The following is a 22,487-nucleotide window of genomic DNA, read 5'->3' on the forward strand; positions in this document are numbered from 1 at the left end:
GCTGGAACCATGGATCCACAATCTTTCATGTTAAACATTGGGCCACGATCGGACCACGTATAGTAAGTAGTTTAAGCACTGTCGAACTGTAATTCCACAGTTGTCTTTCTTATGTTACATAAAGCATCGAATTAGAGCATTTCTGTTGTCTTTTATCAGATTTTCATGCCTTTGTAAACAGATGTTGTACTATTTAGTTAAACCTCAGATCAACGACTTGTTTTTATACCGTTCACTACCGGCGTGGTCCATAAACTGCACCACATTGAATAATTTATATTTTTACCTTTCACAACACTTAATGCAAAAGATTCAGCACAACAACAAAAAGTTGAAATCGTTCATTTTGTGTGTAAAATATGTAAGAAACCCCAACTGTAATTTGCAGGATTAATTACAATATGACTGAAAGAGGGTATAAACAAAACACTGATTAAACAAGTTGACAAAGCTAACAATATTCCACGTGTATCTGCCTTGAAACAGTCACCTAAAACAAATTCCTCTCATGTTCCACTAGTTATCACATATCACCCAAAATTAAAAAACCTACCCCAGGTACTGGAAAAGCACTTTTACCTTTTTCAACTTAATGATAGACTAAAGACTATTTTTACGAAAGTTCCTGTTGCTTCTTTTAGAAAAAATAAGACTTTGAAATCGCGATTAGTGCATGCCAAAGTTAACTTTAATGCGACAACTGGTGAAAGTTATTCCTGCAATGGCAAACGTTGTCAAACCTGTAAGTTCATGCAGCAGACTAACAATTTCTATGATAAAAACAACCAAAGACAGTTCAAAATCAATAAACCCATAACCTGCACTACAAAAAAAACGCTATTTACTTAATACAGTGCCGAAAATGCAACTTCCAGTACGTAGGCCAAACTAAAACAACTATACGTGAGCGGTTTAATAACCACGAAACTTCAATCAAAACAAAGAACTTTCGGTTGCAGAGCATTTCAACATGCCTGACCACTTTCTTGACGACATGATACTGACAGGTATAGAGACAAATTTTATATCAAACAGAAACAAGGAAATTAAAGAAATTTATTGGATAGCACTGTTAAATACAGTAACGCTGAATGGCATTAATCTCGATCCTGGGATTGTTGACCTTCGAGCGTCTCTAAAAAAATTCCGAATAACTTGTAATTAAATTTGTAAAGTTTTTATTATTACTATTATTCACATTTTTATTCATGCTTCTATTTCTCTTCATTATTATTTCAGGTATCGATTTACATTATTATTTTCTCTATCTCTCATCTTCCTATGTATTTATTTTTCTCTATCAGTCAAAAGTTTCATACACAATGCAAATTAATAGTATTTTTTTTTTTATTTCGCTCTACAAAATAATTCTCACTTCCAGGAGACTAACGGCTTGAGTTGGGATTGGCTGGTCACTAGATTCAACTCAACTGGGACTTCCGGTTTACATGACATCACACGTCCTACTACATATTGCATTGCGCAGGCTAAAGGTCAACTATTCGAAAGCGCTCGAGTTTTGAGTCTTTTTTTTTTAAGTCTATTACACTTTATATGTGATCCTTTGTGCTAACTCTTTTATCAAAATTACAATATTGAAGATATTTTGATCAAAAATAAGGAGTGGACAGTAATTGATGTTTTCTCTAGACTATGATGCGTCACTTTCCTATTAACCCTAAAAACGGGCTTTTGATACCCATGGTGGGCACAGCACAGATAGTTCATTGTGCAGCTTTGTGCTTAAGAACAAAAAAAAACAAACAATTTTCTCTAATTCTCAGTAAAACTTTGAGCTCTTTCCAAACGTCTAATAAACATTTTTTTTTCATTATTACTGTCGTCCTCATGATTTGTAACCAACAAAGTAATGGATACACAAACAAAGTGGTACATAAATAGATTGGAAACATGTGTTAAAAAAAATGATGGGAATGTGGATCCCATCGATAATTCTAGGGTTTTGTAATAAGATAATGGACCGCCCAGGCTGTTATAGTGACGGACTGTGAATCCGAGAGCTCGTGGTTCTCGTCCCGTTGCCCTAAAATCGTGCTTGGCAATTGGGAAGCTTTATATGAGTGACAGTCAAATCTCACTATTCGATTAGAATCACCCAAGAGTTGATGGTGGGTGTTGTTCATTAGCTGCATTCTCTCTAATTTATTAGTTCAGAATTATGGATGGTTAGCACGGATACTCTCTGTGTAGCTTTGCACAAATATCCGAAATAAAAGGTGATAGAATATTAATGATTTCAAAATTTGTGTTTCCCACCTTTCTTTATTTTGAAAATAACAGAAGCAAACAATTAAACTTTATTTTCAAAATGTGTTTCTTTACAAGGACGGAAGTATTTTTAAGAATAAAATAAATTTTATTAAATACCTGAAATCAAACAAGCAGAATGACGTACCAAGCCAGAGGCTGGATGTTAGCACCACCTGCCACACCATATATATATATATATATATATAAAGTATTTTTTTGTAATTAATAACTTATACTATTACTTCAGAAATCATCAATTCAGATGTATTTTCATAGATATAGAATTGGAGTTAGTGACTTACCGCAGAGATTCATTGAAGATACAGAAAGGAACATCATTCTTATAAACTGAACTTAAGCACTTTGTTCTCCCATATTGTATTTAATATAGAAACTCCAATCATCAGGCTTTAATTCAAAGAATGATAATTGAAATTAGTAGTTATTGATTATGGATATGAAAATGTAGTTAGTTATACATAAATAAAATAAGTTTGTTTTTAACATGATAATGGTGTTATATAATGATTAGGAAAAAATTTACCATAATAGTTGAGAAAGACGGCAATCAGTAAAAATAAAAGATATTAAAAACGAAAAAACGTGATCAATAACGACTAAAGGTTTTTAAATAATTAACTAAGTAACGGTTGTTAATAATGAGTGATAAATATTGTTCGATAAGAAATGAAAAGTGATTATTATTAGCAAATAAAAGTACAACTCTTAAAATTAAATAGTACACTTTTCTAATAATGAATGAAAGTATGCTTTTTAAAAATCAAATAAAACCTTTCTTTAGAATGATAAAAGTAAGGCTTTTGATAATTAAATAAAAACTGTTCTTAACAGTAAGTTAAAGTATAACTGTTGATAATTAATTAAAAACGACTTAAAGTACGGATGTTAGAATTAACTAAATAAAATATAACTGAAATATAACTCTTTATGTAAAAAACCCATATCGTGATAATAGATAAAAGAACATGTTTTTATAATAAGTTAAATAGTTTCCATAAAAATGAAGGAGAGCATGGTTCTTTGATTTCAAAGAAGAACGTTTTTAGTAATAGCTGAAATCAAAGTTGTCAGTTACTACTATTATATGAAATCATGATTAGACTATAAACATTAAAATAATATCACCTATATCAACATGTAATTTACAATCAATAGTTTTTACCATTGATAATAGAAATTAAACTTATATTACGTTATGGACTTTAAGCATACTTATTTGTAATAAAAATATCAGTTTCTTTTAATAAAATTTGTAAGAAACAGCACATTATATAAAAAGAAAGAAGACAAAAGAAACAACTTAAAGCAAAGAATTATCAAACAAAATAACATTAAGGCTATTCATAATATAAATGAAAGTGAACTCAATGTTCCATTTAGCACATCAGCTTTACAAATGCCATTTTCCAATTAATATTCATAGTGCTCTTCGTATTTTGAACTATTTTCTAAATATTCGTGTAAGATGTTAAAAAAGAAAAACTTGTGTAACACAAACGAAAAAAAAAATATTATTATAACACCTTTCTAGAATTATAGTACTTAGTGGGCTTTGTTATGTCCTCTCAAGAATAAACTGAATGGCATATTTATTACCTCTGATAGTAATATCATGTTTATTTAAAGATTTTAAAATACCTCATTAAAATGGGCACAGTAAGCACCCTGAATGGTCTCGTATTAATATAACAACATACATCTACATAAAAATATACATTTGTATAACGATAGCAGAAAATCGTCAAAACGAAAGTTAAATCCCACCTGAAATCTGTAGGAAAGGAAGTATATTCCAGCAAGCCCAATAACAATGGACACAACATTTTGGGCCATAATACTGCTGCTTATTTTTCCTGTCTTTAATACATTTCGAGTAAGAACCACTGGAGAAAGAGATGATATAATATTTAACCTATCATCACTAACAGCTAGTATAGTTTAGTTAATGAACAATTCTAGTATTATAGCAATAATAATGTACGAAGATAGCTTACATACTATGTAAAAATTAGCAAAGCCCTTCAACTCTTCATGAACTCTAAAGCTCAATAAGGCAACTGCAATGAAACTAAATTTAGTCCATTCTCAAATGACAGAAATTACATATCATGTAAAAGATAGTTTTAAAAGTGACAAAGAAGAAGCTAGCCTGCTTATCCACATATATATTTTTATAGTAACAAATTGTTACGGCCATATTTTAACTCAGCATTTGGTTACTTTCAAATGCTTCAGAATTTTACATTGAACAACACTTATATTGTATATCTTAGAATAAAATCTGAAAAACGATACCTATGACTAACTTAAATTACAACTAATACCTTACGTCAGGAAGCATAAACTATATTACATTTCAAAATTGCCTTAACTGACTACAAGCACGTGGGTAAATAGGTTTCATCCTTTATTATCTTTCAAACGTTTCTAAAACAAACTAATGATGATAATATTGTATAGCTGCATGAGAAATAAATTGTAAAGAAAGTTGTAGTAAAAGCTTAATATTAATTTAAAGTTTAAGGGACAGTAAAAGAAAAGGTTTAAAGTGTTTTATTGCAGTTCTATTTTCTCCCCTCTCCCACTGAACCCAGGCTTGTTTTTGTGCCAACCAGACAATGGTTAAAGAACAAAACCAACATTAGTTTCTTGATGACCTAATACATTAATATGTGGATCACAGTGAAACACCATTAGGCTTAACTCTTTAAACACGGGCTCGATGGATTTGACTGACCACGTGACCTCTTTGTACTCGTTTAAAGATTTTATAGAGTTGATACTACTAACTTTTAATATAGTATGTATATCTTCAGAAAATTTGACAGTCTTTCAATAAACATTATAAGTCTTTTACATACAAAAAGTCATATTTTAGTGAAGTATTTTAAATACACTAAAAAAGATTTTTGGATGAATATATCGGGTATTTGTCTTGAATATTCCGTGTGCAAAGTGATTTTCATGTTAAGATTAAAAATACTTTTCTTCATCTCAAAAATTTCAAATTTGTGTAATCTCTCCTAAATACATTTCAATTATTTGTTTTCAGTAAAACTTCATATTTTATATTTTATTTTCTCGACCCTAACTCTATACATGATTGGTCAATTCGACCGACCTCGTAACCATTAAAAAAAACGAAATAAAACTAAATTACCATTTTTCTTACTAAAATGACTTCAAATTGTAACATGAAACTACATTCGTTAATCCAAATTAGCTTTAAGCTCGTAACAGTATACATTTATTTAAATTTTATTGTGTTGTTGCCCTTTGAACCTGTCTAACTACTATTCGCGCCATTATAAGTTGTAAATCACTTGGGGAACGTGGAGCTCACATTACCCTATCGAATTACGTTACCCACGAGCTGCTCGCGTGCGTGCCTCGTGAAACATTTTTATTTAAGTTATTATTATTATCTATTTTACCTTATCTAACCCAAAACTTCCAATTTTTACATTTTAGTAACTTTTATAATAATAAATAAGTAATAAACATGAAAAACAAGAAATAAAGTACATACCTGAGTATTCTTCTGTTGTTGTTTTTTTGGCTGTCTACTGGGTCGATGATACTTAACCCTACTTTTTTTATACTAATGGTAGTAATGCACTAAATAATTTTTATTTAATTACATAATGTCCAAATAACATAGAATAATAACATGAAAAAAGCAGACAATTTCCTCTACCCATCACAATTTTTCTGGCTTTCTAACTATGCGACAAGATCCATTACAAATTCATCCAAGCTAGTCGTTATCTTTCCCATGGGAACGAAACTTGTGTTAACAAAGAAACTGACAATTTTCCGTTCAGAAAACAACGTAATATGATACGTTGTTTGTTAAATGTAAACGTTGCCTTTCTATTAGTTATAGATAATATAAAAATAAACGTAATAGAGAACTATTAACAAATCCTGAAAGAGAGAGTGTGACAGGTGGATGTGGAGGGGAGTCTGATTTTCTATTTGATGGCTCTCTAACCAAACAAAATTGAAAGCTATAAAAATTATGGTTTGTCTGAGTAGTTACGATTTTATAGTGAGTAATGTTCGTTTAATTTCGTACTTATTGGAGGGGTGGTGAATATAATAGACAAGAGGAAATGCCTAGAGAAAATGTGTCACACTAGAGGATTTTTTAAAATACTGCCTTATAAAGTTAAAACTTAAAACTTATATATTGTTAAAATATGGATTATTAGCTAAGATATTATGCTATACTAATTCGTATGACATAAATAGAAGGTAGTTTAATGTAACTTTGAATGTAAGACACTAAACCTCGTGACATGCGCAGTAAATGATGCCCGTGCAGATATCCCAACACATTGGAAATGCGTCATCAACACGAAGTAACATCGTGGATGATGCATCATTCGAGTGCGTAAATGATCAAATGGTTATGGGATAACATCTACCATTGACAAATAGGTGATAATAATTCAGACGAGATAGTGCAAAACAACCATCATATCGGCCTTCGATTTGTTATGAATTGGGTTTGATTTACTGTTATTGATTTCGTACTGAAAAGTTATTTGTATTATATTTTGTTATGTAATTAGTTCTATGTTTTGTTTTACTCAGTTCCATTTAGTATTTTCAATTTTTATATAATTTGTATAATTTTTGGGTACCTTTTTAATTTCTAATTTTATTTGATAGTAATTGGCCTGTGCTAATGACTATTTTCAATAACAAGTTTATTGTACTTTATTAGACGATTTAATTTTGGGTTTTAATTTTGTTATTGTATTGTATATAATTATTTTGATTTATTGTGTTTTGATTCTGTGTTTAATGCACTTTTATTTATTTACTTATTATTATTATTCGTTTGGAGTTGTATTTCATTTTTGTTTTTGTAACTAATTGCTGGAATTTTATGTGTTAACCTTTCTCGTCTTTGTTTCAGTGTTGTGACATTATGCATGTGACCTGAGAGAAACGATTACCACATTTTGTGACCTGTTATTAAATATATATTTTGGTCATTTACTTTAATCTTTAAGTTCGGGGCAGGATTGCCCCGTAGATAAGAGAGGATTTTGTTTGTTTGTTTGTAATTAAGCACAAAGCTACACAATGGGTTGTCTGTGCTCTGCCCACCACGGGTATCGAAACCCGGATTCTAGCGTTGTAAGTCCGCAGACATACCTCTGTGCCACTGGGGGCTGATAAGAGATGAAGGGGTTGTAATGGCTGAAATAGTCACGAATTGTAACTACCAAAATTAATGTATAATACATCTTTATTCTGATGTATTTGCGTAATTTTTTTATTAATTTTTATGTAGTTTCTATATGTTGTTAATCGCATCTATGTTGACGGAATGTCTTAAGATCGTAAACATATACTATACGTTTTATACAAGTAGAGGCTACATAGTGCAACCTTTTTTCTTAAGTCTCAAGCTAGCATGTATGTGTATCTGCATGGATGTTTTAGAAAGAAAGTTATTCAAAGTCAATATAGAAACATGTACGCCTGGCCTGGCTGAAGTCTACGAGTAGAAAATTCGTTGAAATATATGTATTTATGGAATATCTGAATTTATTTGTTTCGCTTGGGAATGTAAGTCAGACATTTCTACAGTTCTGTCTCTTGATTTTCACTTTCTTCTATTTTGTTCCTGTAAACTCCAGCAGCCGGCGAGAAAGAAGAAGAAGCCCAGCCAGTTTAGGTAACAAAAGCACTGGGTTTGTGTCTAAATAACTAATTTTTGTTTCAAATTATACTTGTATTTTCTCCTTTTCCTTTACTACCTACGTTCGATTTATTCTTCACTTAACAGTTTGGAGTCGGCATTGTGTGGATACTTTGAGATCTTACTGGTAGATTACGAAGAACCTGGTACTACATATCTCAGAAATAAGTATAATAAAGCTGCCTAGACCTTGGTCTTTGAAAATCTTTAAATACTTTTTAAACACCAGAAAATATTATTTTAATTTTGAAAGATTACCACTGTCTTGGAGTCAGTTGTTACTCGAGTGCCAGTTAAGTTGCTTGCTGATAACAGTTCCATTTTTCTAGACAAAATCCGCTATTCAAACTGTTTTAATTAACATGCAAACGTGTAAACGAGCCCAAAGAACAAGCATTCAGAGCACTTAACTATTCAAGCTTAATGTTCAAATATATATATAAAAATACAACATAGTTGATGATATAGCATTCTGTGTCCCTTTCCAATGGTAACTGCTGTGGAGAAGTTTCTTTATCCAAATAAGTCAAAATGTTAATGAAAAAACACCCACCTCAAGTGCGCAGCAATGCTCCAAGAAGTACCGTTTTTTTAAACTGTTTTGTGTGATATCTCTATATAACTGTATATGCCTTGTTGTGAAGTTGATAAAGGGTTTTATCTTCTATTTGGAATTCTACTAGTTATACATAAGCACATAACTTACTGAAAAGTTAGCCTAACATTACCACCTTCATCGGCACACAAAAACTGTCCTCTATGGTTAACATATATTTTTGGCATTATATTTATATAACTGTTAGTGCAGCGTATACAGTCATAGCATAACTTATTGTACAGGAATTCTCTCCCATTTCCAATAGCACGTAAAACTGTCACATTGTCATGCAGTGCAGCGATCTGTACTATAACATCAAAATTTTTTTCGGCAGCATGTGACGGATTATTTTTTGTTTTCATGTTTCATTTTTGTAACTAACACTGAAATAAATTACACGCTTGAATGTACTCTTTCGAATCTTTTGGTGAGCTTAGTAAATGTTATATGTTACAGTAATTATCATTTACAACTACATCATTTTCAGTTATCGGTAAGACAAATAAACAAATAAGTTTCAGATATCATGCACTCTCATCACTGTTCTAATTAACGATAATTTATTCATGTTTACATGTTTAATTTTGATTCAATTTGTAGATCTATACTATTATATAACGTATATCGACACTAATCTGCCAAACAAGAACGAGTAGCAGCATGTATCTGAAGTAAACAGAGAGTTTTTCGTTCGGTCTACTTGCTTCGGGTTTTTCTAACATTCGTTTAACATAATAACATCACTTTCTAATCTAATCGAGCAAAACAAGTCATAATGCATTATAGTTAGTTCTAAGTGGTAATGTAGAAAGTACTGTAAAATGTCAGAAACATATTTTAGTCTACATATCTACACATTTAGTCATGAGTTTAACAAGCATTGATATTTTACGTCGTTGTCTGGTTAGCTTAGCAGAAAGTATACAAAGCCAATTATGATTTTCAAATGATGTGTCAGTCATACAGATGTCCAAGAAACAACATTTTGTTTTTTTTTATGACCTGAACTTTTAAAATATTCTACGTTAATAAAAGGAAAAAGATGGGAGGAGAAGAAGATTGTGAACTTATTGTTGTTTTACACAAAAAATAATTTTATGCTAACATAAAACGATAAAAAAGGGGAACTACGTCATGCCACATGAATTTAAAACTTTCAAATTGGCCTGATGATGGCAAACCGTGGTTCCCGAAACATTTAAGGTCAATTTGAATGTCGTAATTTATACGGTGTAATTTTGTCACTTCTTTATTGATGAAATTTAATTGAATGGACGCCAATTGCCTATTGTAGAAACACAAATGTACTTCTCTATTGTTTTAAACAAATTGTTGTAACATTTTATCACTATCATATTGACTTGATATACGACTCAAACGTGTTAATGATCTCTAAAAAATCTAACAACTTTGCAGTTTCATTTCGTTACGAGTTCTTTCCATCAAGACTGCAAGTTTAAACTTAAGCTTGAAGTTCAAGATACGATGGATAACTACTTGAGCACTGCCTTTTATTTTTCTTAATTACACTATAAAATTACGTTAAATATAGATTCACAATGAGCCTGCAATATTTTTTACTTAGTTGTCATCAGTTTGTGTTTTAATTAAAGATGTATAATAATCTTCTCAAAAAACTTTGCTAATAGTGTTAGACTTTAATGTTCAAAGATTACACGTGCAATTCTGTTTATAGGTGTGAAGTAATTTTTCACACTTTATTGTTTCAGAATGTGTTCTACAGTCATAAGGTATAATATGTATTTGAAATTCAACACATTTCATCTCTCTAACAGTTGATGTCCAGCCTCAATACTGGCTAGTATAGGATAATCAGCTGTCGCAAACGTACTTTCGTCATGATGATAGATATTAGCTCTTACGACAGTTGTTGGACTAGGAGAACGATTAGAGGTTCCCATTAAACGCAATCCAGAACGGAGAGTCTGAAAAAGTGGACTGACGTATTAGCATATTAACGTGAAAGCAAATCTAAATTTTAATACATGAAAATTACTTTAACAAGTCTTTTGTTTTTACTTTATTTACAAAAGCTTTTTAGTTGTTGATTTGAAAAGGTATTTTGAAAAATGTGAAACACATTAGTTAAAGCGTTAGACTATAAAAATGTGAAACAAAATAGTTAGAGCATTAGACTACAAAAATCTGAAGTAGGATAGTTAGGGCATTATACTATAAAAATCTGAAACATGATAGTTAGGGCGGTAGACTATAAAAAATTTGAAATAGGATAGTCAGGACAGTAGGCTATAAAAATCTGAAACAGGATAGCTAGTATGATAGACTAAATCATTAATGTTTGAAAAGTAGATGTGGTTAAACAAGAGATACATCCTATTTTGATGGATGCTGGGAGCCTAAAGAGGAGTTTTAAACACCAAGAAACTTTTCTTTTTGTTGGTAATTGTTAATGAGTTTTCTATAATCAGTATCTAATATCAGAAAGCAACCAAGATTAAATATGTAATCTTTTAAAGTCTCTTGTTGGTGAGAAACTGCTTAGGAAAATGAATTGAAACCAGAAGAGTACATTGATGAGCTTTGTAGCCCAAAAGACAATGAAGATATATATATATATATCTAATCAGTCCATGTGGTCTGATAAACATATTAGAGGATAAATCACAAAAAAAAATGATTAATGTATGATTATAAAACGTTGCTTTAGGCTAAGAAAGTCAAACACAGTGTTGTAATAAATAAGAAAAATCAACATTCCGACGTAGTACGTACGTTAATTGGAGACAAGTCTTTTTTAATTAAGGCACAATAACTTTAAATATGGGGTATTCATTATAATCACTATGTGTGTTTAAAAAATTGCTTGGAGTTTCGTTTTGTCATTGTCACTTACCTCATTTACGTGTTCATTGTTAGCTAAACGTACATCAACTTCTACAACAGACGGAGACTCTTCTTCACTATATAAACCCGATGGTAGAGTATCTATAGTGGTTATAGTACAATCTGAATGAGATTCACTATCTTTGTATTGGTTGGACATAGCAAGTAGATTGTGTGATGATGAATCGTTTCCCTGTGAAATGAATACATATTAAATTAAGAATACAATTCAAGGCAGAGTGAAAATGTTAAGCGCATCTTTACAGGAAAATTTTAAATATTGAGTTAAGATAGAATTCGATAGGTATCTATGCATTGCCAGTAATTATCTTTAGTACAATTATCTTAATCATAAGAGCAAAAACAGTTCTGCTACCTAAACTAAATGTATTAGCTATCTTTTCTGAAGAAAAGCACTTATGGATGTACTACATGATTGTAATAACTCATCAACAAGCGCAGACTAGTCCTAACTTGCACTCGCTAAAGCTTTGGATATTTAGATAAAAACGCCTTCTAGAATCAGCTGTTACTTAGTTTTCACTTTGAATTTGCATTACGTATAGACAAATCCATATGTACACAAACCTGAATAAATAGAGCAACGCTTAAGTGTTATCGACTTTTAAACCATGTAACCATAATCTATGTTATAAATAACGGGATTTGCATATTCACAAACAATATTATATACATAATATATATATATATATTGAACATGTACATGGTTTTCTAATTATTATTAAATTATTTCTTAAATTACTTTTGTAACGAATATCACTGACCTTTACTAAGCCTTTTACTTGGATTCTTATTTTGAAATATATTAGCCTTTAGTTTTTGGTTGACAATCAACGATCCATACTGTTTATGGTTAACTTTTAAAGAACGTTGTTTCTTCATAAACTGAAGTAAATGTTGGAAACACATCACTCTCGCCAACTCTGCTCTACTGACCAGCTGCAAATGAAGATATTTCATAGGTTGATAATTAAAGGCTTCGTATCGAGGTAACAACACCAAACGTGAGGTCGCTAAGCTTTACGATGGTTTGGAGTGTCGTAGGAACACAGGAGTTTACTTGTATATGAGCTTTTACTAAAAATTGTTACACTACACTCGACATTTCCAAGAACCATTTATTCTTTCGAAATTTTGAGAGATGTATACTAATATTTTATCAATTTCGAAATGCTTTCAACGGATTGTCGTGCGTCTTCTGCAAAGTAGGGGAAGAGATATATAAAACTAATATATTTAATGGAACAAAAAGCGTATAAGGTTGAAGAAATATAACGAAAATACCACCCCATACTCTTTCCTTTAAGCTAGTCGCACTAATCACCAACGTTGATTAAAATACATTAATTTTCTCCTACTTATTTTACAAGTGAAAATATTACCTCCTGTTTTTATAATTTTTTTGTTTTGTTTATCTTTCAGTGGAACTGAAGGGGTGGTGAGAAGATCTAAACTGATATGGTTTGAAAATAAGTATGACAATGAGTAGATGATAGCAAAATTCAGAGTTAAAGAAGGTGAAAACATGTAAATATCTTGTATCAATTGTGTAGATAGACAGAGGGGTGGTTAAAGAGGTTAAGGAAAAAATAAACAAAGTATGGAGGAAGTGGAGTGGTTTGTGATAGACAGATACCAATAGAAGCGAAAGGGAAGATTTATAAGACCAGTCATATTGTATGGGGCTGACTACTGAAGTTTAAGAAAGAATAAGGAACATATGATAAAGGTGGCGGAGATTCTAATGTTGAGGTGGATGATAAGAGTGTCATAGAAAGGCTGCATCAAGAACGAAACCATTAGGGAGCGGGTGAAAGTAGCACCAATTATGGAAAAAGTGAGAGAAATTTGCCTTAGATGGTTTAGTCATGTGGAAAGAAGAGAAGAAAGTAATGTTGGTAGGAGAGTAATAAAAATGATAGTTGAAGGAAAGGGGACAATAGGAAAACCGAAGGAAAGGTGGATGGATGTAGTGAAAAAGGACATGAGAAAATGCGGTGTGAATGTAACTCTGACACAGTATAGGAAGGATTAGAGGGCAAGGACCGAAAAATCAGACTCCAAGTAATGAGTAAAGGAGATAAAGATGTTGTTTATCTTTCACATCAAATAAATGTTCTATAAAAAAATTAACAAATACAGTGATAGGTAATCTGTACTCAAGTTGATAAAATGTGCTTATTTTAGATATCAGGGAATTTGAAAATTGCTCACAATAATGATCATAACATAATAATAATAATAAACAATAATCGACATAAAGACAACAACTAGAATACCCTTTCAAGGGAAACCATTACAAGAATATAATGACAATAAAACAAAATGATTTAGTAAATATTGAAAATTCTGTATAACCTAGCGCCATGCAAGTTTTTCAGGAAGAAGGCCTAAAGAGTAAGCACTCAAGAGAATATATGTTTGTGTAACCGTTGATGTTAAAATTGTTCAATATGCAAAGCAAAGTAAAAAAAAAAGTAAATAGGACATACCCAGCAGCACATACATATATTTTGTTTGTGTTTTAGAAGTACATTAACTGCTCAATTTTTTTTATCAGCTTCAGTTATGTTTTAAAAAACTTTATTTATTCATATGGAAAACGATTGGGAACAACAAAAACCTCTTCAAATTTAATGAGAGTCTGAAAATAGATGCCTGTCTATCAAGACTTTCATTCTAAAATATTGTTGTTGTTTTTTGACTGGCCTTCACCTGGACAAAACGCATGAAACACATGACTATACTTCTGTTAGCTGACAATGCAAGTAATTGAAAGAGATGCAATGGTGTGTACAACATTGTTGTGACAAAAACTGGGTACTTTGATTCATTTAGTACGGAGGATAATATCCACTGTTTATCTGAACGTTGTTATTGATTGTACCACCGTAAACTGCTCCATTTCCATACTGATGGACAAAAGCTCTTTCATCTTGTCTGAAATTGATACCAAAAGCATGAAGTAAATTCGGTCATTTTCTTTGACCACCTTGAACATTATTATGATGAACTTGGGTAACAATACCATTGTTATAACCATAGGCCGACAACTGTAAACACTTACAGGCCGTGCTTCTTGATGAATTCTATCGTTCGGAGTCTAGAACATGACTATTCCATGCCATTATTGTGGAAAGAGATGAGTGATCAAAACCGAAATTAGGTTGGAACACATTTAAGACACATAGCAAATTAAAGAGGAAACATCCAAAAAATAAGTCTCAATCTCTCATAATATTTATATATATAAATATATAAGGTGCAAAATTGTTCAATTGTTTAAGAACATCCCAGAATCCCAGTTCATTAGACTACGGAAACTGTGTAGTGAACCTGATGATTTCAATGTCCGCTCAACAAAATTGGAATCATTTTTCATCATCGTGACTACTCCAAAAACATTCTGAAAAAAAACACGCAACTATGTTGTAAATCAAGACCAAAACTCCTCTTCATTTCTCACGAAAACGAACTCTAAGATCTCCTGCACCAGACCGCTCCTTACCCTCACATACCACACACACACACACACACAACAAACAAGTTAAAGACATTATTATAAATAATTTTCACATTTTAAAGGAATCTAACACCACTAAACATAATTTTCCAACTTGACTGGTTGACTTAGCTTCTGGTGTGTTCTAGTGAATTCTTGAGTCTAGTTTTTGACATTGCTGCAGCAAGTAACTTTGACACTAGAAATACAAATGGTATTTACATAATCTAGAGAAACAACATTGAATTATTGATTGAAAGCATCATTGTTCCTGTTGAATAATGATATTTCTTGCTGACATTAATTTGTATATTAATACCTATGTTTGACACAAGTTAATTGCTTTCAGGTACAACATGACAAATGGTTTTAATAACCATTACATCCAAGGAATATCCACATCAGCAAATCCAGCTGTTCCTACCTGTTGTCTCTCTGTGTCTTCTAGTTGTGGAAACCTGTCCCTTAACTCTGCACCAAAGTCACAAAGTGTAGAGTTAAGTAAGCTTTACTCTGTGACTCCAGGTGACCCTTTTTATGAATTTTGATTACTGAGATGATACAGTAAATAACCGTTTTTTATTTCTAAAAATCGTTGGTTTTACATGTGAAAACAGTTAAACTTTCTTTGTTTACATTATTTCAAAAATTCATTTAACAATGTCTATTTGATATTAGACTGTTGTGTAATCTGCTTAGACATGTTACAAACTTTGAGTATAGTCAGGCTTCATAACCCTAGAACAACAAAAAACTTTTATAACCATATTGGTACAGTGGTGGTTTATGTTGAGCTTACAGTAACTTATTGTTTTAAACAAATTAGTAAAGTGGTGGTTTCAGTTGAGCTTACAGTAATTTAATCTTTAAGAAAATTGGTGTAGTAGTGGTTTCTGTTGAGTTTATGGCAACTTCTTTTTCAATAATATTTGGTATAGTATATGTACTTAAGGCTGAGCTATTGAAATTTCAATACAGTTTCAATTGTAATATTTGAAGAGTTAGATTTTTTTGTTGCTATAAAGGTTGCATGCTTCAAGAAGACAGTCACCTCAGTAAAGAAAATGAAGAACCCCAGACTAGGTTAGCCTCAAAGAAAGATACCAATGTTCCTCTTACTATTCAACACTTAACTGATGATTCTACAGTCGGTTCCTCCACCATTCAAGATGGAGAATGTGCCCTTCCGAACCTTGCAGATTCCTCTTGTATTCCATCATACGATCTCTCGGGCCCTAAACCTGTATCTGTGAGTGTGTGTTCTCAACCCAGCATTGTTCCTCCACACTTTAGAGGAGGGGTATCATTTGAAAGCAACCATATGAATACTAATCTTGTGCCTTCTTTAAAACCTCTTCCACCTGTTTACCATAACATTGATATTGGTGGATTTCCTTACCCAGTGGTCACATCAGGAAGCTCAACCATCCCAACAGGCAGCCATAGTCTTGTGTCCTTGCGTGGAAACAACACTTGTGTGACTGTAACCACAGCTACTGGAACCCCAGAAGAGATTAGATCTCTGAAACACAGAAAAGAAAATGTTCACATACTCTACCCAGTAGCACCAGGACTGATGCCCCCTGGTATTCAGTGTAGTAGGGTTATGCATACACCTGTAACAACTGCTATTCCATGTTCTAACACAGTTCTTCCATACAGTTGTTATGTGCATCAGTTAATTCCTCAGCCTATCAGTTTTCACAGCAACACAGCACCACCAATCTTTCCTATGCTGAGCCATGGCTTTCACTTCCAGATCCCTAATGGTCTAACCTCGCCCGATCTCATGTTCTCTATGCAGAACTTTCCCATGGCATCACCTCCTGCTGCTGCAGATCCTAATGTATCTCCAGCTCCTGGAGGTCTTCCTGTTGCTGACACAGTTCCAAGCTTTTTAGTTTTTCCAGGAGATGGTGCTCCTAACCTTCATGGGGACATGGGTTGTGCTTTGCTACCACCAAAGCCTCTGACTTGTTATAACTGTGGTGCAACAGGACACTCTGGCAACCAATGTAAAGGAGCCACTTTGGAAGAGATGTCAAGCAGTGGTAAGATTTACTGAAGAATAATTTCTAATGGTATTAATGACTAAGATAAAAGTAAAGATTTTTTTTTTCTCTTAAAACACATTCTGATTATTAAAACTGGAAATAAGATTTAAAAAAAATTCCTTTCCAAATATCTATCTTGAACAGTATATGGTAAGTCAATGACATGGTCATTTCTAACATGAAACTTCTAAAATCATAAGCAGTGTTGGGGAATTCAATGACATGGTTATTTCTAACATGTAACTATTAGTTTAAGTGTTCTAAAATCATAAGCAGTGTTGGGGAAATCAATTTCCATACCATATATATATCCACACACACACACAGTATCAGTGTTATTATAATTTTTAATTCTTCCTTTTCTGTATTTATATGTATGTGTCTAAAATCTGTATATATTCTATTCACAGGTAACTTTCTTTTAAACTTTGCTCCCTTGCCTGAAACAGTTGACCCAAATGAGCAGCAACAAGTTTAAAGACAATCCACTGTTACTGTCTTGTGACCTCGGATTATTGTTGTAACACTGGGTTAATTACATATAATAGTCACCCACTGTTACTGTCTTGTGACCTAGGATTATTGTTGTAACACTGGGTTAATTACATGTAATAGTCATCCATTGTTACTGTCTTGTAACCTAGGATTATTGTTGTAACACTGGGTTAATTACATGTAATAGTCATCCATTGTTACTGTCTTGTAACCTAGGATTATTGTTGTAACACTGGTTAATTACATGTAATAGTCATCCATTGTTACTGTCTTGTAACCTAGGATTATTGTTGTAACACTGGATTAATTACATGTAATAGTCAGCCATTGTTACTGTCTTGTGACCTTGGATTATTGTTGTAACACTGGGTTAATTACATGTAATAGTCAGCCTATGTTACTGTCTTGTAACCTAGGATTATTGTTGTAACAATGGATTAATTACATGTAATAGTCATCCATTGTTACTGTCTTGTATCCTAGGATTATTGTTGTAACACTGGGTTATTTTTGTTAATTACATGTAATAATCATCCATTGTTACTGTTTTGTGTCCCAGGATTATTGTTGTAACACTGGGTTATTTTTGTTAATTACATGTAATAATCATCCATTGTTACTGTTTTGTGTCCCAGGATTTTAGTTGTAACACTTAGTTATTTATGTTAATTACATGTAATACTTAACTGTTGTTACTGTGTATTTAACCCTTTCAGTACTTCTATTGCAATTTTAAAACAGAAACAATACAAGTACATATAAATGACCTAGGATACACCAAAAAGGATTGGAGTGCCATGTTAAAAATATTTTTTTATGGATATATGGGTCCCACCAGTCCTTCACAAATATAACCCAACAGTACTGAAAGGAATAAGTCTGAAATAAGATGTCTAAGTTAATAATATTTGAAAGGAACCACTGCTTTTAATAAAATACTATTTTAGATGTGGAAGTATAATATATAACTATCTTAAGTTCTGATGTAAAAATGTTTGTTGTCATGCGCTTGTACTCTTTCATTGCCAAAGAGTTTTGAAGCTGTTCTACTTTATCTGGTGGTGTAAAACTTTTCACCTTGTGGTAGTTTCTTATTGACAGCTAATAACTGTAGATTATTGCAACATGAGCCAAGACAAGTAACACAGACTGGAATTTATCAAAACTGCTAGTTATTGTGTTTCTGATTTCCACACTTTAACTAGATGTTACTTTTCTCTGTTTTTAATTGGTGTACCTGTGTTTCCTTTCTGATTTACATGCTTTAATTAGATGTTACTTTTCTCTGTTATATTTAAATGTGTCAGAATTATTTATATTTGTTAGTGATTAACTTGAGAATTAAGTATTAGAAAGATCTCATTCGTCAGTTTTCCTAGAAAGTCGTGTATGTTTATCATTATGCCACTTCTCATTTTTTTACTCTTTCAAACAGAAAATTTACATCTATTATATCTACAGTTAAACAAAAAAAAAAGCTCTTAAATATTTCATATGCAAGTAGTAGCCACGGCACAACTGCCAAATGTCGTTTAGACATTTCACAATCAACTGTCTCAATACAGCATTCAGATAAAAATTGAAACTACATTTTTAAAGCTTTCTCCATATATACATGTCCAAGTAACAAACACAATGAACAGATAATTTAATATTGTAGGTTCACATACCTAAATCAACTTACATGTCTACATAACAAACATGGTGAACAAGTAGTTTAAATGTCTGAATAGTCTTACATGTCCAAGTAACATACATAGTTAACCAGTTTAACATTGTAGGTTCATATGCCTCAATCAACTTTTATGTCCAAGTAACAGACACAGTGAACCAGTTTAATATTGTAGGTTCACATGCCTGAATCAACTTGCATGTCCAAGTAACAAACACAGTTAACCAGTTTAATTTTGTAGGTTCACATAAGAAAGAAGTTCTGAATGGTACGTTTTTTTTTTTTTTTACTTCACTTGAATTTAAATTTTAGGTTTAGCATTTATAGATAATGATAATAATTCAACATGGTTATTAGGAAACCAGAAGAAAAGTGGTGAAGAAACTGTAAAACTGCTAGGACTGGGTTGATCAGGCTTTCAAAAAGGGTGATGAAGTTTTTTTATACCACACAACCTGGTTCAAAAATGTAGTGAGTCCTAATCCAGTATGAAGTAAGATGCAAAAGATGGTGTATACAAGTTTTATAATTGCTTTTATAGTATAATGGTAGATGAGAAGGATAATTTTACATCCATTTTGAATATTCAAGAAAACTATAAGACTTAATGAAATTCTATTTGTGTACCAACTTCATTTACTTCCATGTTTTTAGTAGTACTCAAGTAGAGAGATATGGGTTATAGATTAAGTATGTAGCAGTTCTGAAACTGTTCACAGTTACAAGTTAAACCCAAAGAGAAAGTGTGCTATCTCTGATTTTTGCCTGGATAGTATTAACATAATGTAACAACAGTGATAAAAAAAAAAGTAAAAAAGCTTACAGAGGAAAGAAATGTCAAGAGAATAAATAAAGAATCAGAAGAAATGATTAGATACATCCCAGAATTAGCTTACTATTCTGTTTCTATGATTACACAAAAGTAGTTTCAAACTGTAACGTTAAAATTTTCACACAGCTGATAGCACATAGAAAAAAAGATGTTAAAATCATTCCTAGCATTAATCTGAAAAGTGAAAGTTTGAAACTTGTCAGCCTTTTTGAAAATATCTGGTGTTACTAAAAATGTGTTAATTGAGAGTAGGCTTACAAAAATCCATGAATAGGAGGCACTATATAGAGGGAAGACTGGGGAGGGTATTTGTAAAACTTGAGCCTGTTGTACAACTTGGAATTTTTCAATATATTTACACACTTTATTTCACTTCCTCAATTTGATATACACATCATGTTTGGTGTATTTCACATCTTCCTTGGTTTGACATACACATTGTGTCTAGTGTATTTCACGTCTTCCTTGGTTTTATATACACATCAGGTCTGCCATGTTTCACTTCTGTCTTCCCTGGTTTGATATACACATCGCGTCTGCCATGTTTCACTTCTGTCTTCCCTGGTTAGATATACACATCACGTCTGCTGTATTTCACTTCCATATTCCCTGGTTTGATATACACATCACTTATGTCTTCCCTGGTTTTATATACACATCAGGTCTGCTGTATTTCACTTATGTCTTCCCTGATTTTATATAAACATCACGTTTGCTGTATTTCACTTATGTCTTCCCTGATTTTATATACACATCACATCTGCTGTATTTCACTTATGTCTTCCCTGGTTTTATATACACATCACATCTGCTGTATTCACTTTCATATTCCCTGGTTTGATATACACATCACATCTGCTGCACTTCACTTATGTCTTCCCTGATTTTATATACACATCAGGTCTGCTGTATTTCACTTATGTCTTCCCTGATTTTATATAAACATCATGTTTGCTGTATTTCACTTATGTCTTCCCTGATTTTATATACACATCACATCTGCTGTATTTCACTTATGTCTTCCCTGGTTTTATATACACATCACATCTGCTGTATTTCACTTCCATATTCCCTGGTTTGATATACACATCACAGCTGCTGCATTTCGCTTATGTCTTTCCTGGTTTGATATACACATCATATCTGCTGTATTTCACTTCCATATTCCCTGGTTTGATATACACATCACATCTGCTTTATTTCACATCTTCCTTGGTTTGATATACACAAATTGTGTCTACTGTATTTCAATTCTGTCTTCCCTGGTTTGATACACACATCATGTCTGCTGTATTTCAATTCTGTCTTCCCTGGTTTGATACACACATCACGTCTGCTGTATTTCAATTCTGTCTTCCCTGGTTTGATACACACATCACGTCTGCTGTATTTCAATTCTGTCTTCCTGGTTTGACATACACTAGTTAAGAATAATCTATACTTAATTATGATGTTTCGTTTTCATGCAGTTAACCTACTGCATGATGGGGAGTCTAGTAGTAAATATTCAGGATTACTGAACCCAAGTCTGGCCTTATATTTTGTGTTCATACCCCCACTTGCAAGCTAGGAGGATAAAACATGGCACACGTGCTAAGGTACCATGGGTAGGTGTCCTAATGGGTTTTGTTTGCAGGTGTCGACCCTTCCTGGAGATAATGAAGGAACCTGACTGGTTCTTCGGACCTAACAGAGGCGTGTGGGCATTTTATGCTAGTTATTAGAACATGCAGAAATATTGTTAGACTGTATGTCAGAATAGAGAAACAAGCACCACAAATATTGTTAAAACATGCAATACATCAGAATACACATTCAGAAGTTAGGGGGTAGTAAACATATAGAATCTGGGAATACACAGACAAGCATCAGACATAGTTATAACACATACATTTCCTGGGAAAACATCTTTAAAAATCTAAAAAATGAAAACGTACACATTTGAAAATGAATTAAAAAATTTTAAACATTAAAGACGTGTATTTCTAGACTGTAGCCCAAGAAAGCCAGTTTTAAATTTAGATATTTGAATTTACAAAAACCTAGGAAATTGGTGAGAATTCTGAGTAGGTATTTATAGAGTTTTAATATAAGACACATTTGGAATTACCATAATTGTCATGTAACTTATGATAAATTCTTCTGTATCTCAAGTTCTACAACAGTGTAACTTGATTTAATATGAAGTAAATGTTTCATAAAGAGCTTATGTTAGACTTCTGGTGATGGTGAGAATAAAACTGAGATTAAATATTGTTTTTTTTTCTCTGCTTGTATATTTATATAGCATGTATTTGATTGATTGTACCAAGATAAATACAAAAATGCTGGTATAAGGACAGGAATATTTTGTGTTGGCCAAATTTTGTTACTGCAGTACATTTCTAGACTTAAAGAACCATACTTTGTAACTTTATGGATTGAAAGTTAAAGAAAA

The 22,487-nt window shown here is 32.2% G+C and overlaps 1 protein-coding gene across 1 annotated transcript in view; it reads left to right on the forward strand.

Moving 5' to 3' along the window:
• LOC106461468 (zinc finger CCHC domain-containing protein 14-like) overlaps window positions 1-21,962 on the forward strand; it is a 23,746-nt gene extending 1,784 nt beyond the window's left edge. Inside the window, exons 2-4 of the mRNA XM_022388439.1 lie at window positions 15,333-15,522; window positions 16,023-17,048; window positions 17,462-21,962. Of these exons, the coding sequence (XP_022244147.1) occupies window positions 15,354-15,522; window positions 16,023-17,048; window positions 17,462-17,529 (1,263 nt within the window). The 5' untranslated portion in view covers window positions 15,333-15,353 and the 3' untranslated portion in view covers window positions 17,530-21,962. The remainder of the gene's footprint in view (window positions 1-15,332; window positions 15,523-16,022; window positions 17,049-17,461) is intronic.
• Window positions 21,963-22,487: the final 525 nt, after the last annotated feature.

Source organism: Limulus polyphemus, unplaced genomic scaffold, assembly GCF_000517525.1.
Source record: "Limulus polyphemus unplaced genomic scaffold, Limulus_polyphemus-2.1.2 Scaffold965, whole genome shotgun sequence".
In the NCBI taxonomy this organism is placed as follows: Eukaryota; Metazoa; Arthropoda; class Merostomata; order Xiphosura; family Limulidae; genus Limulus; species Limulus polyphemus.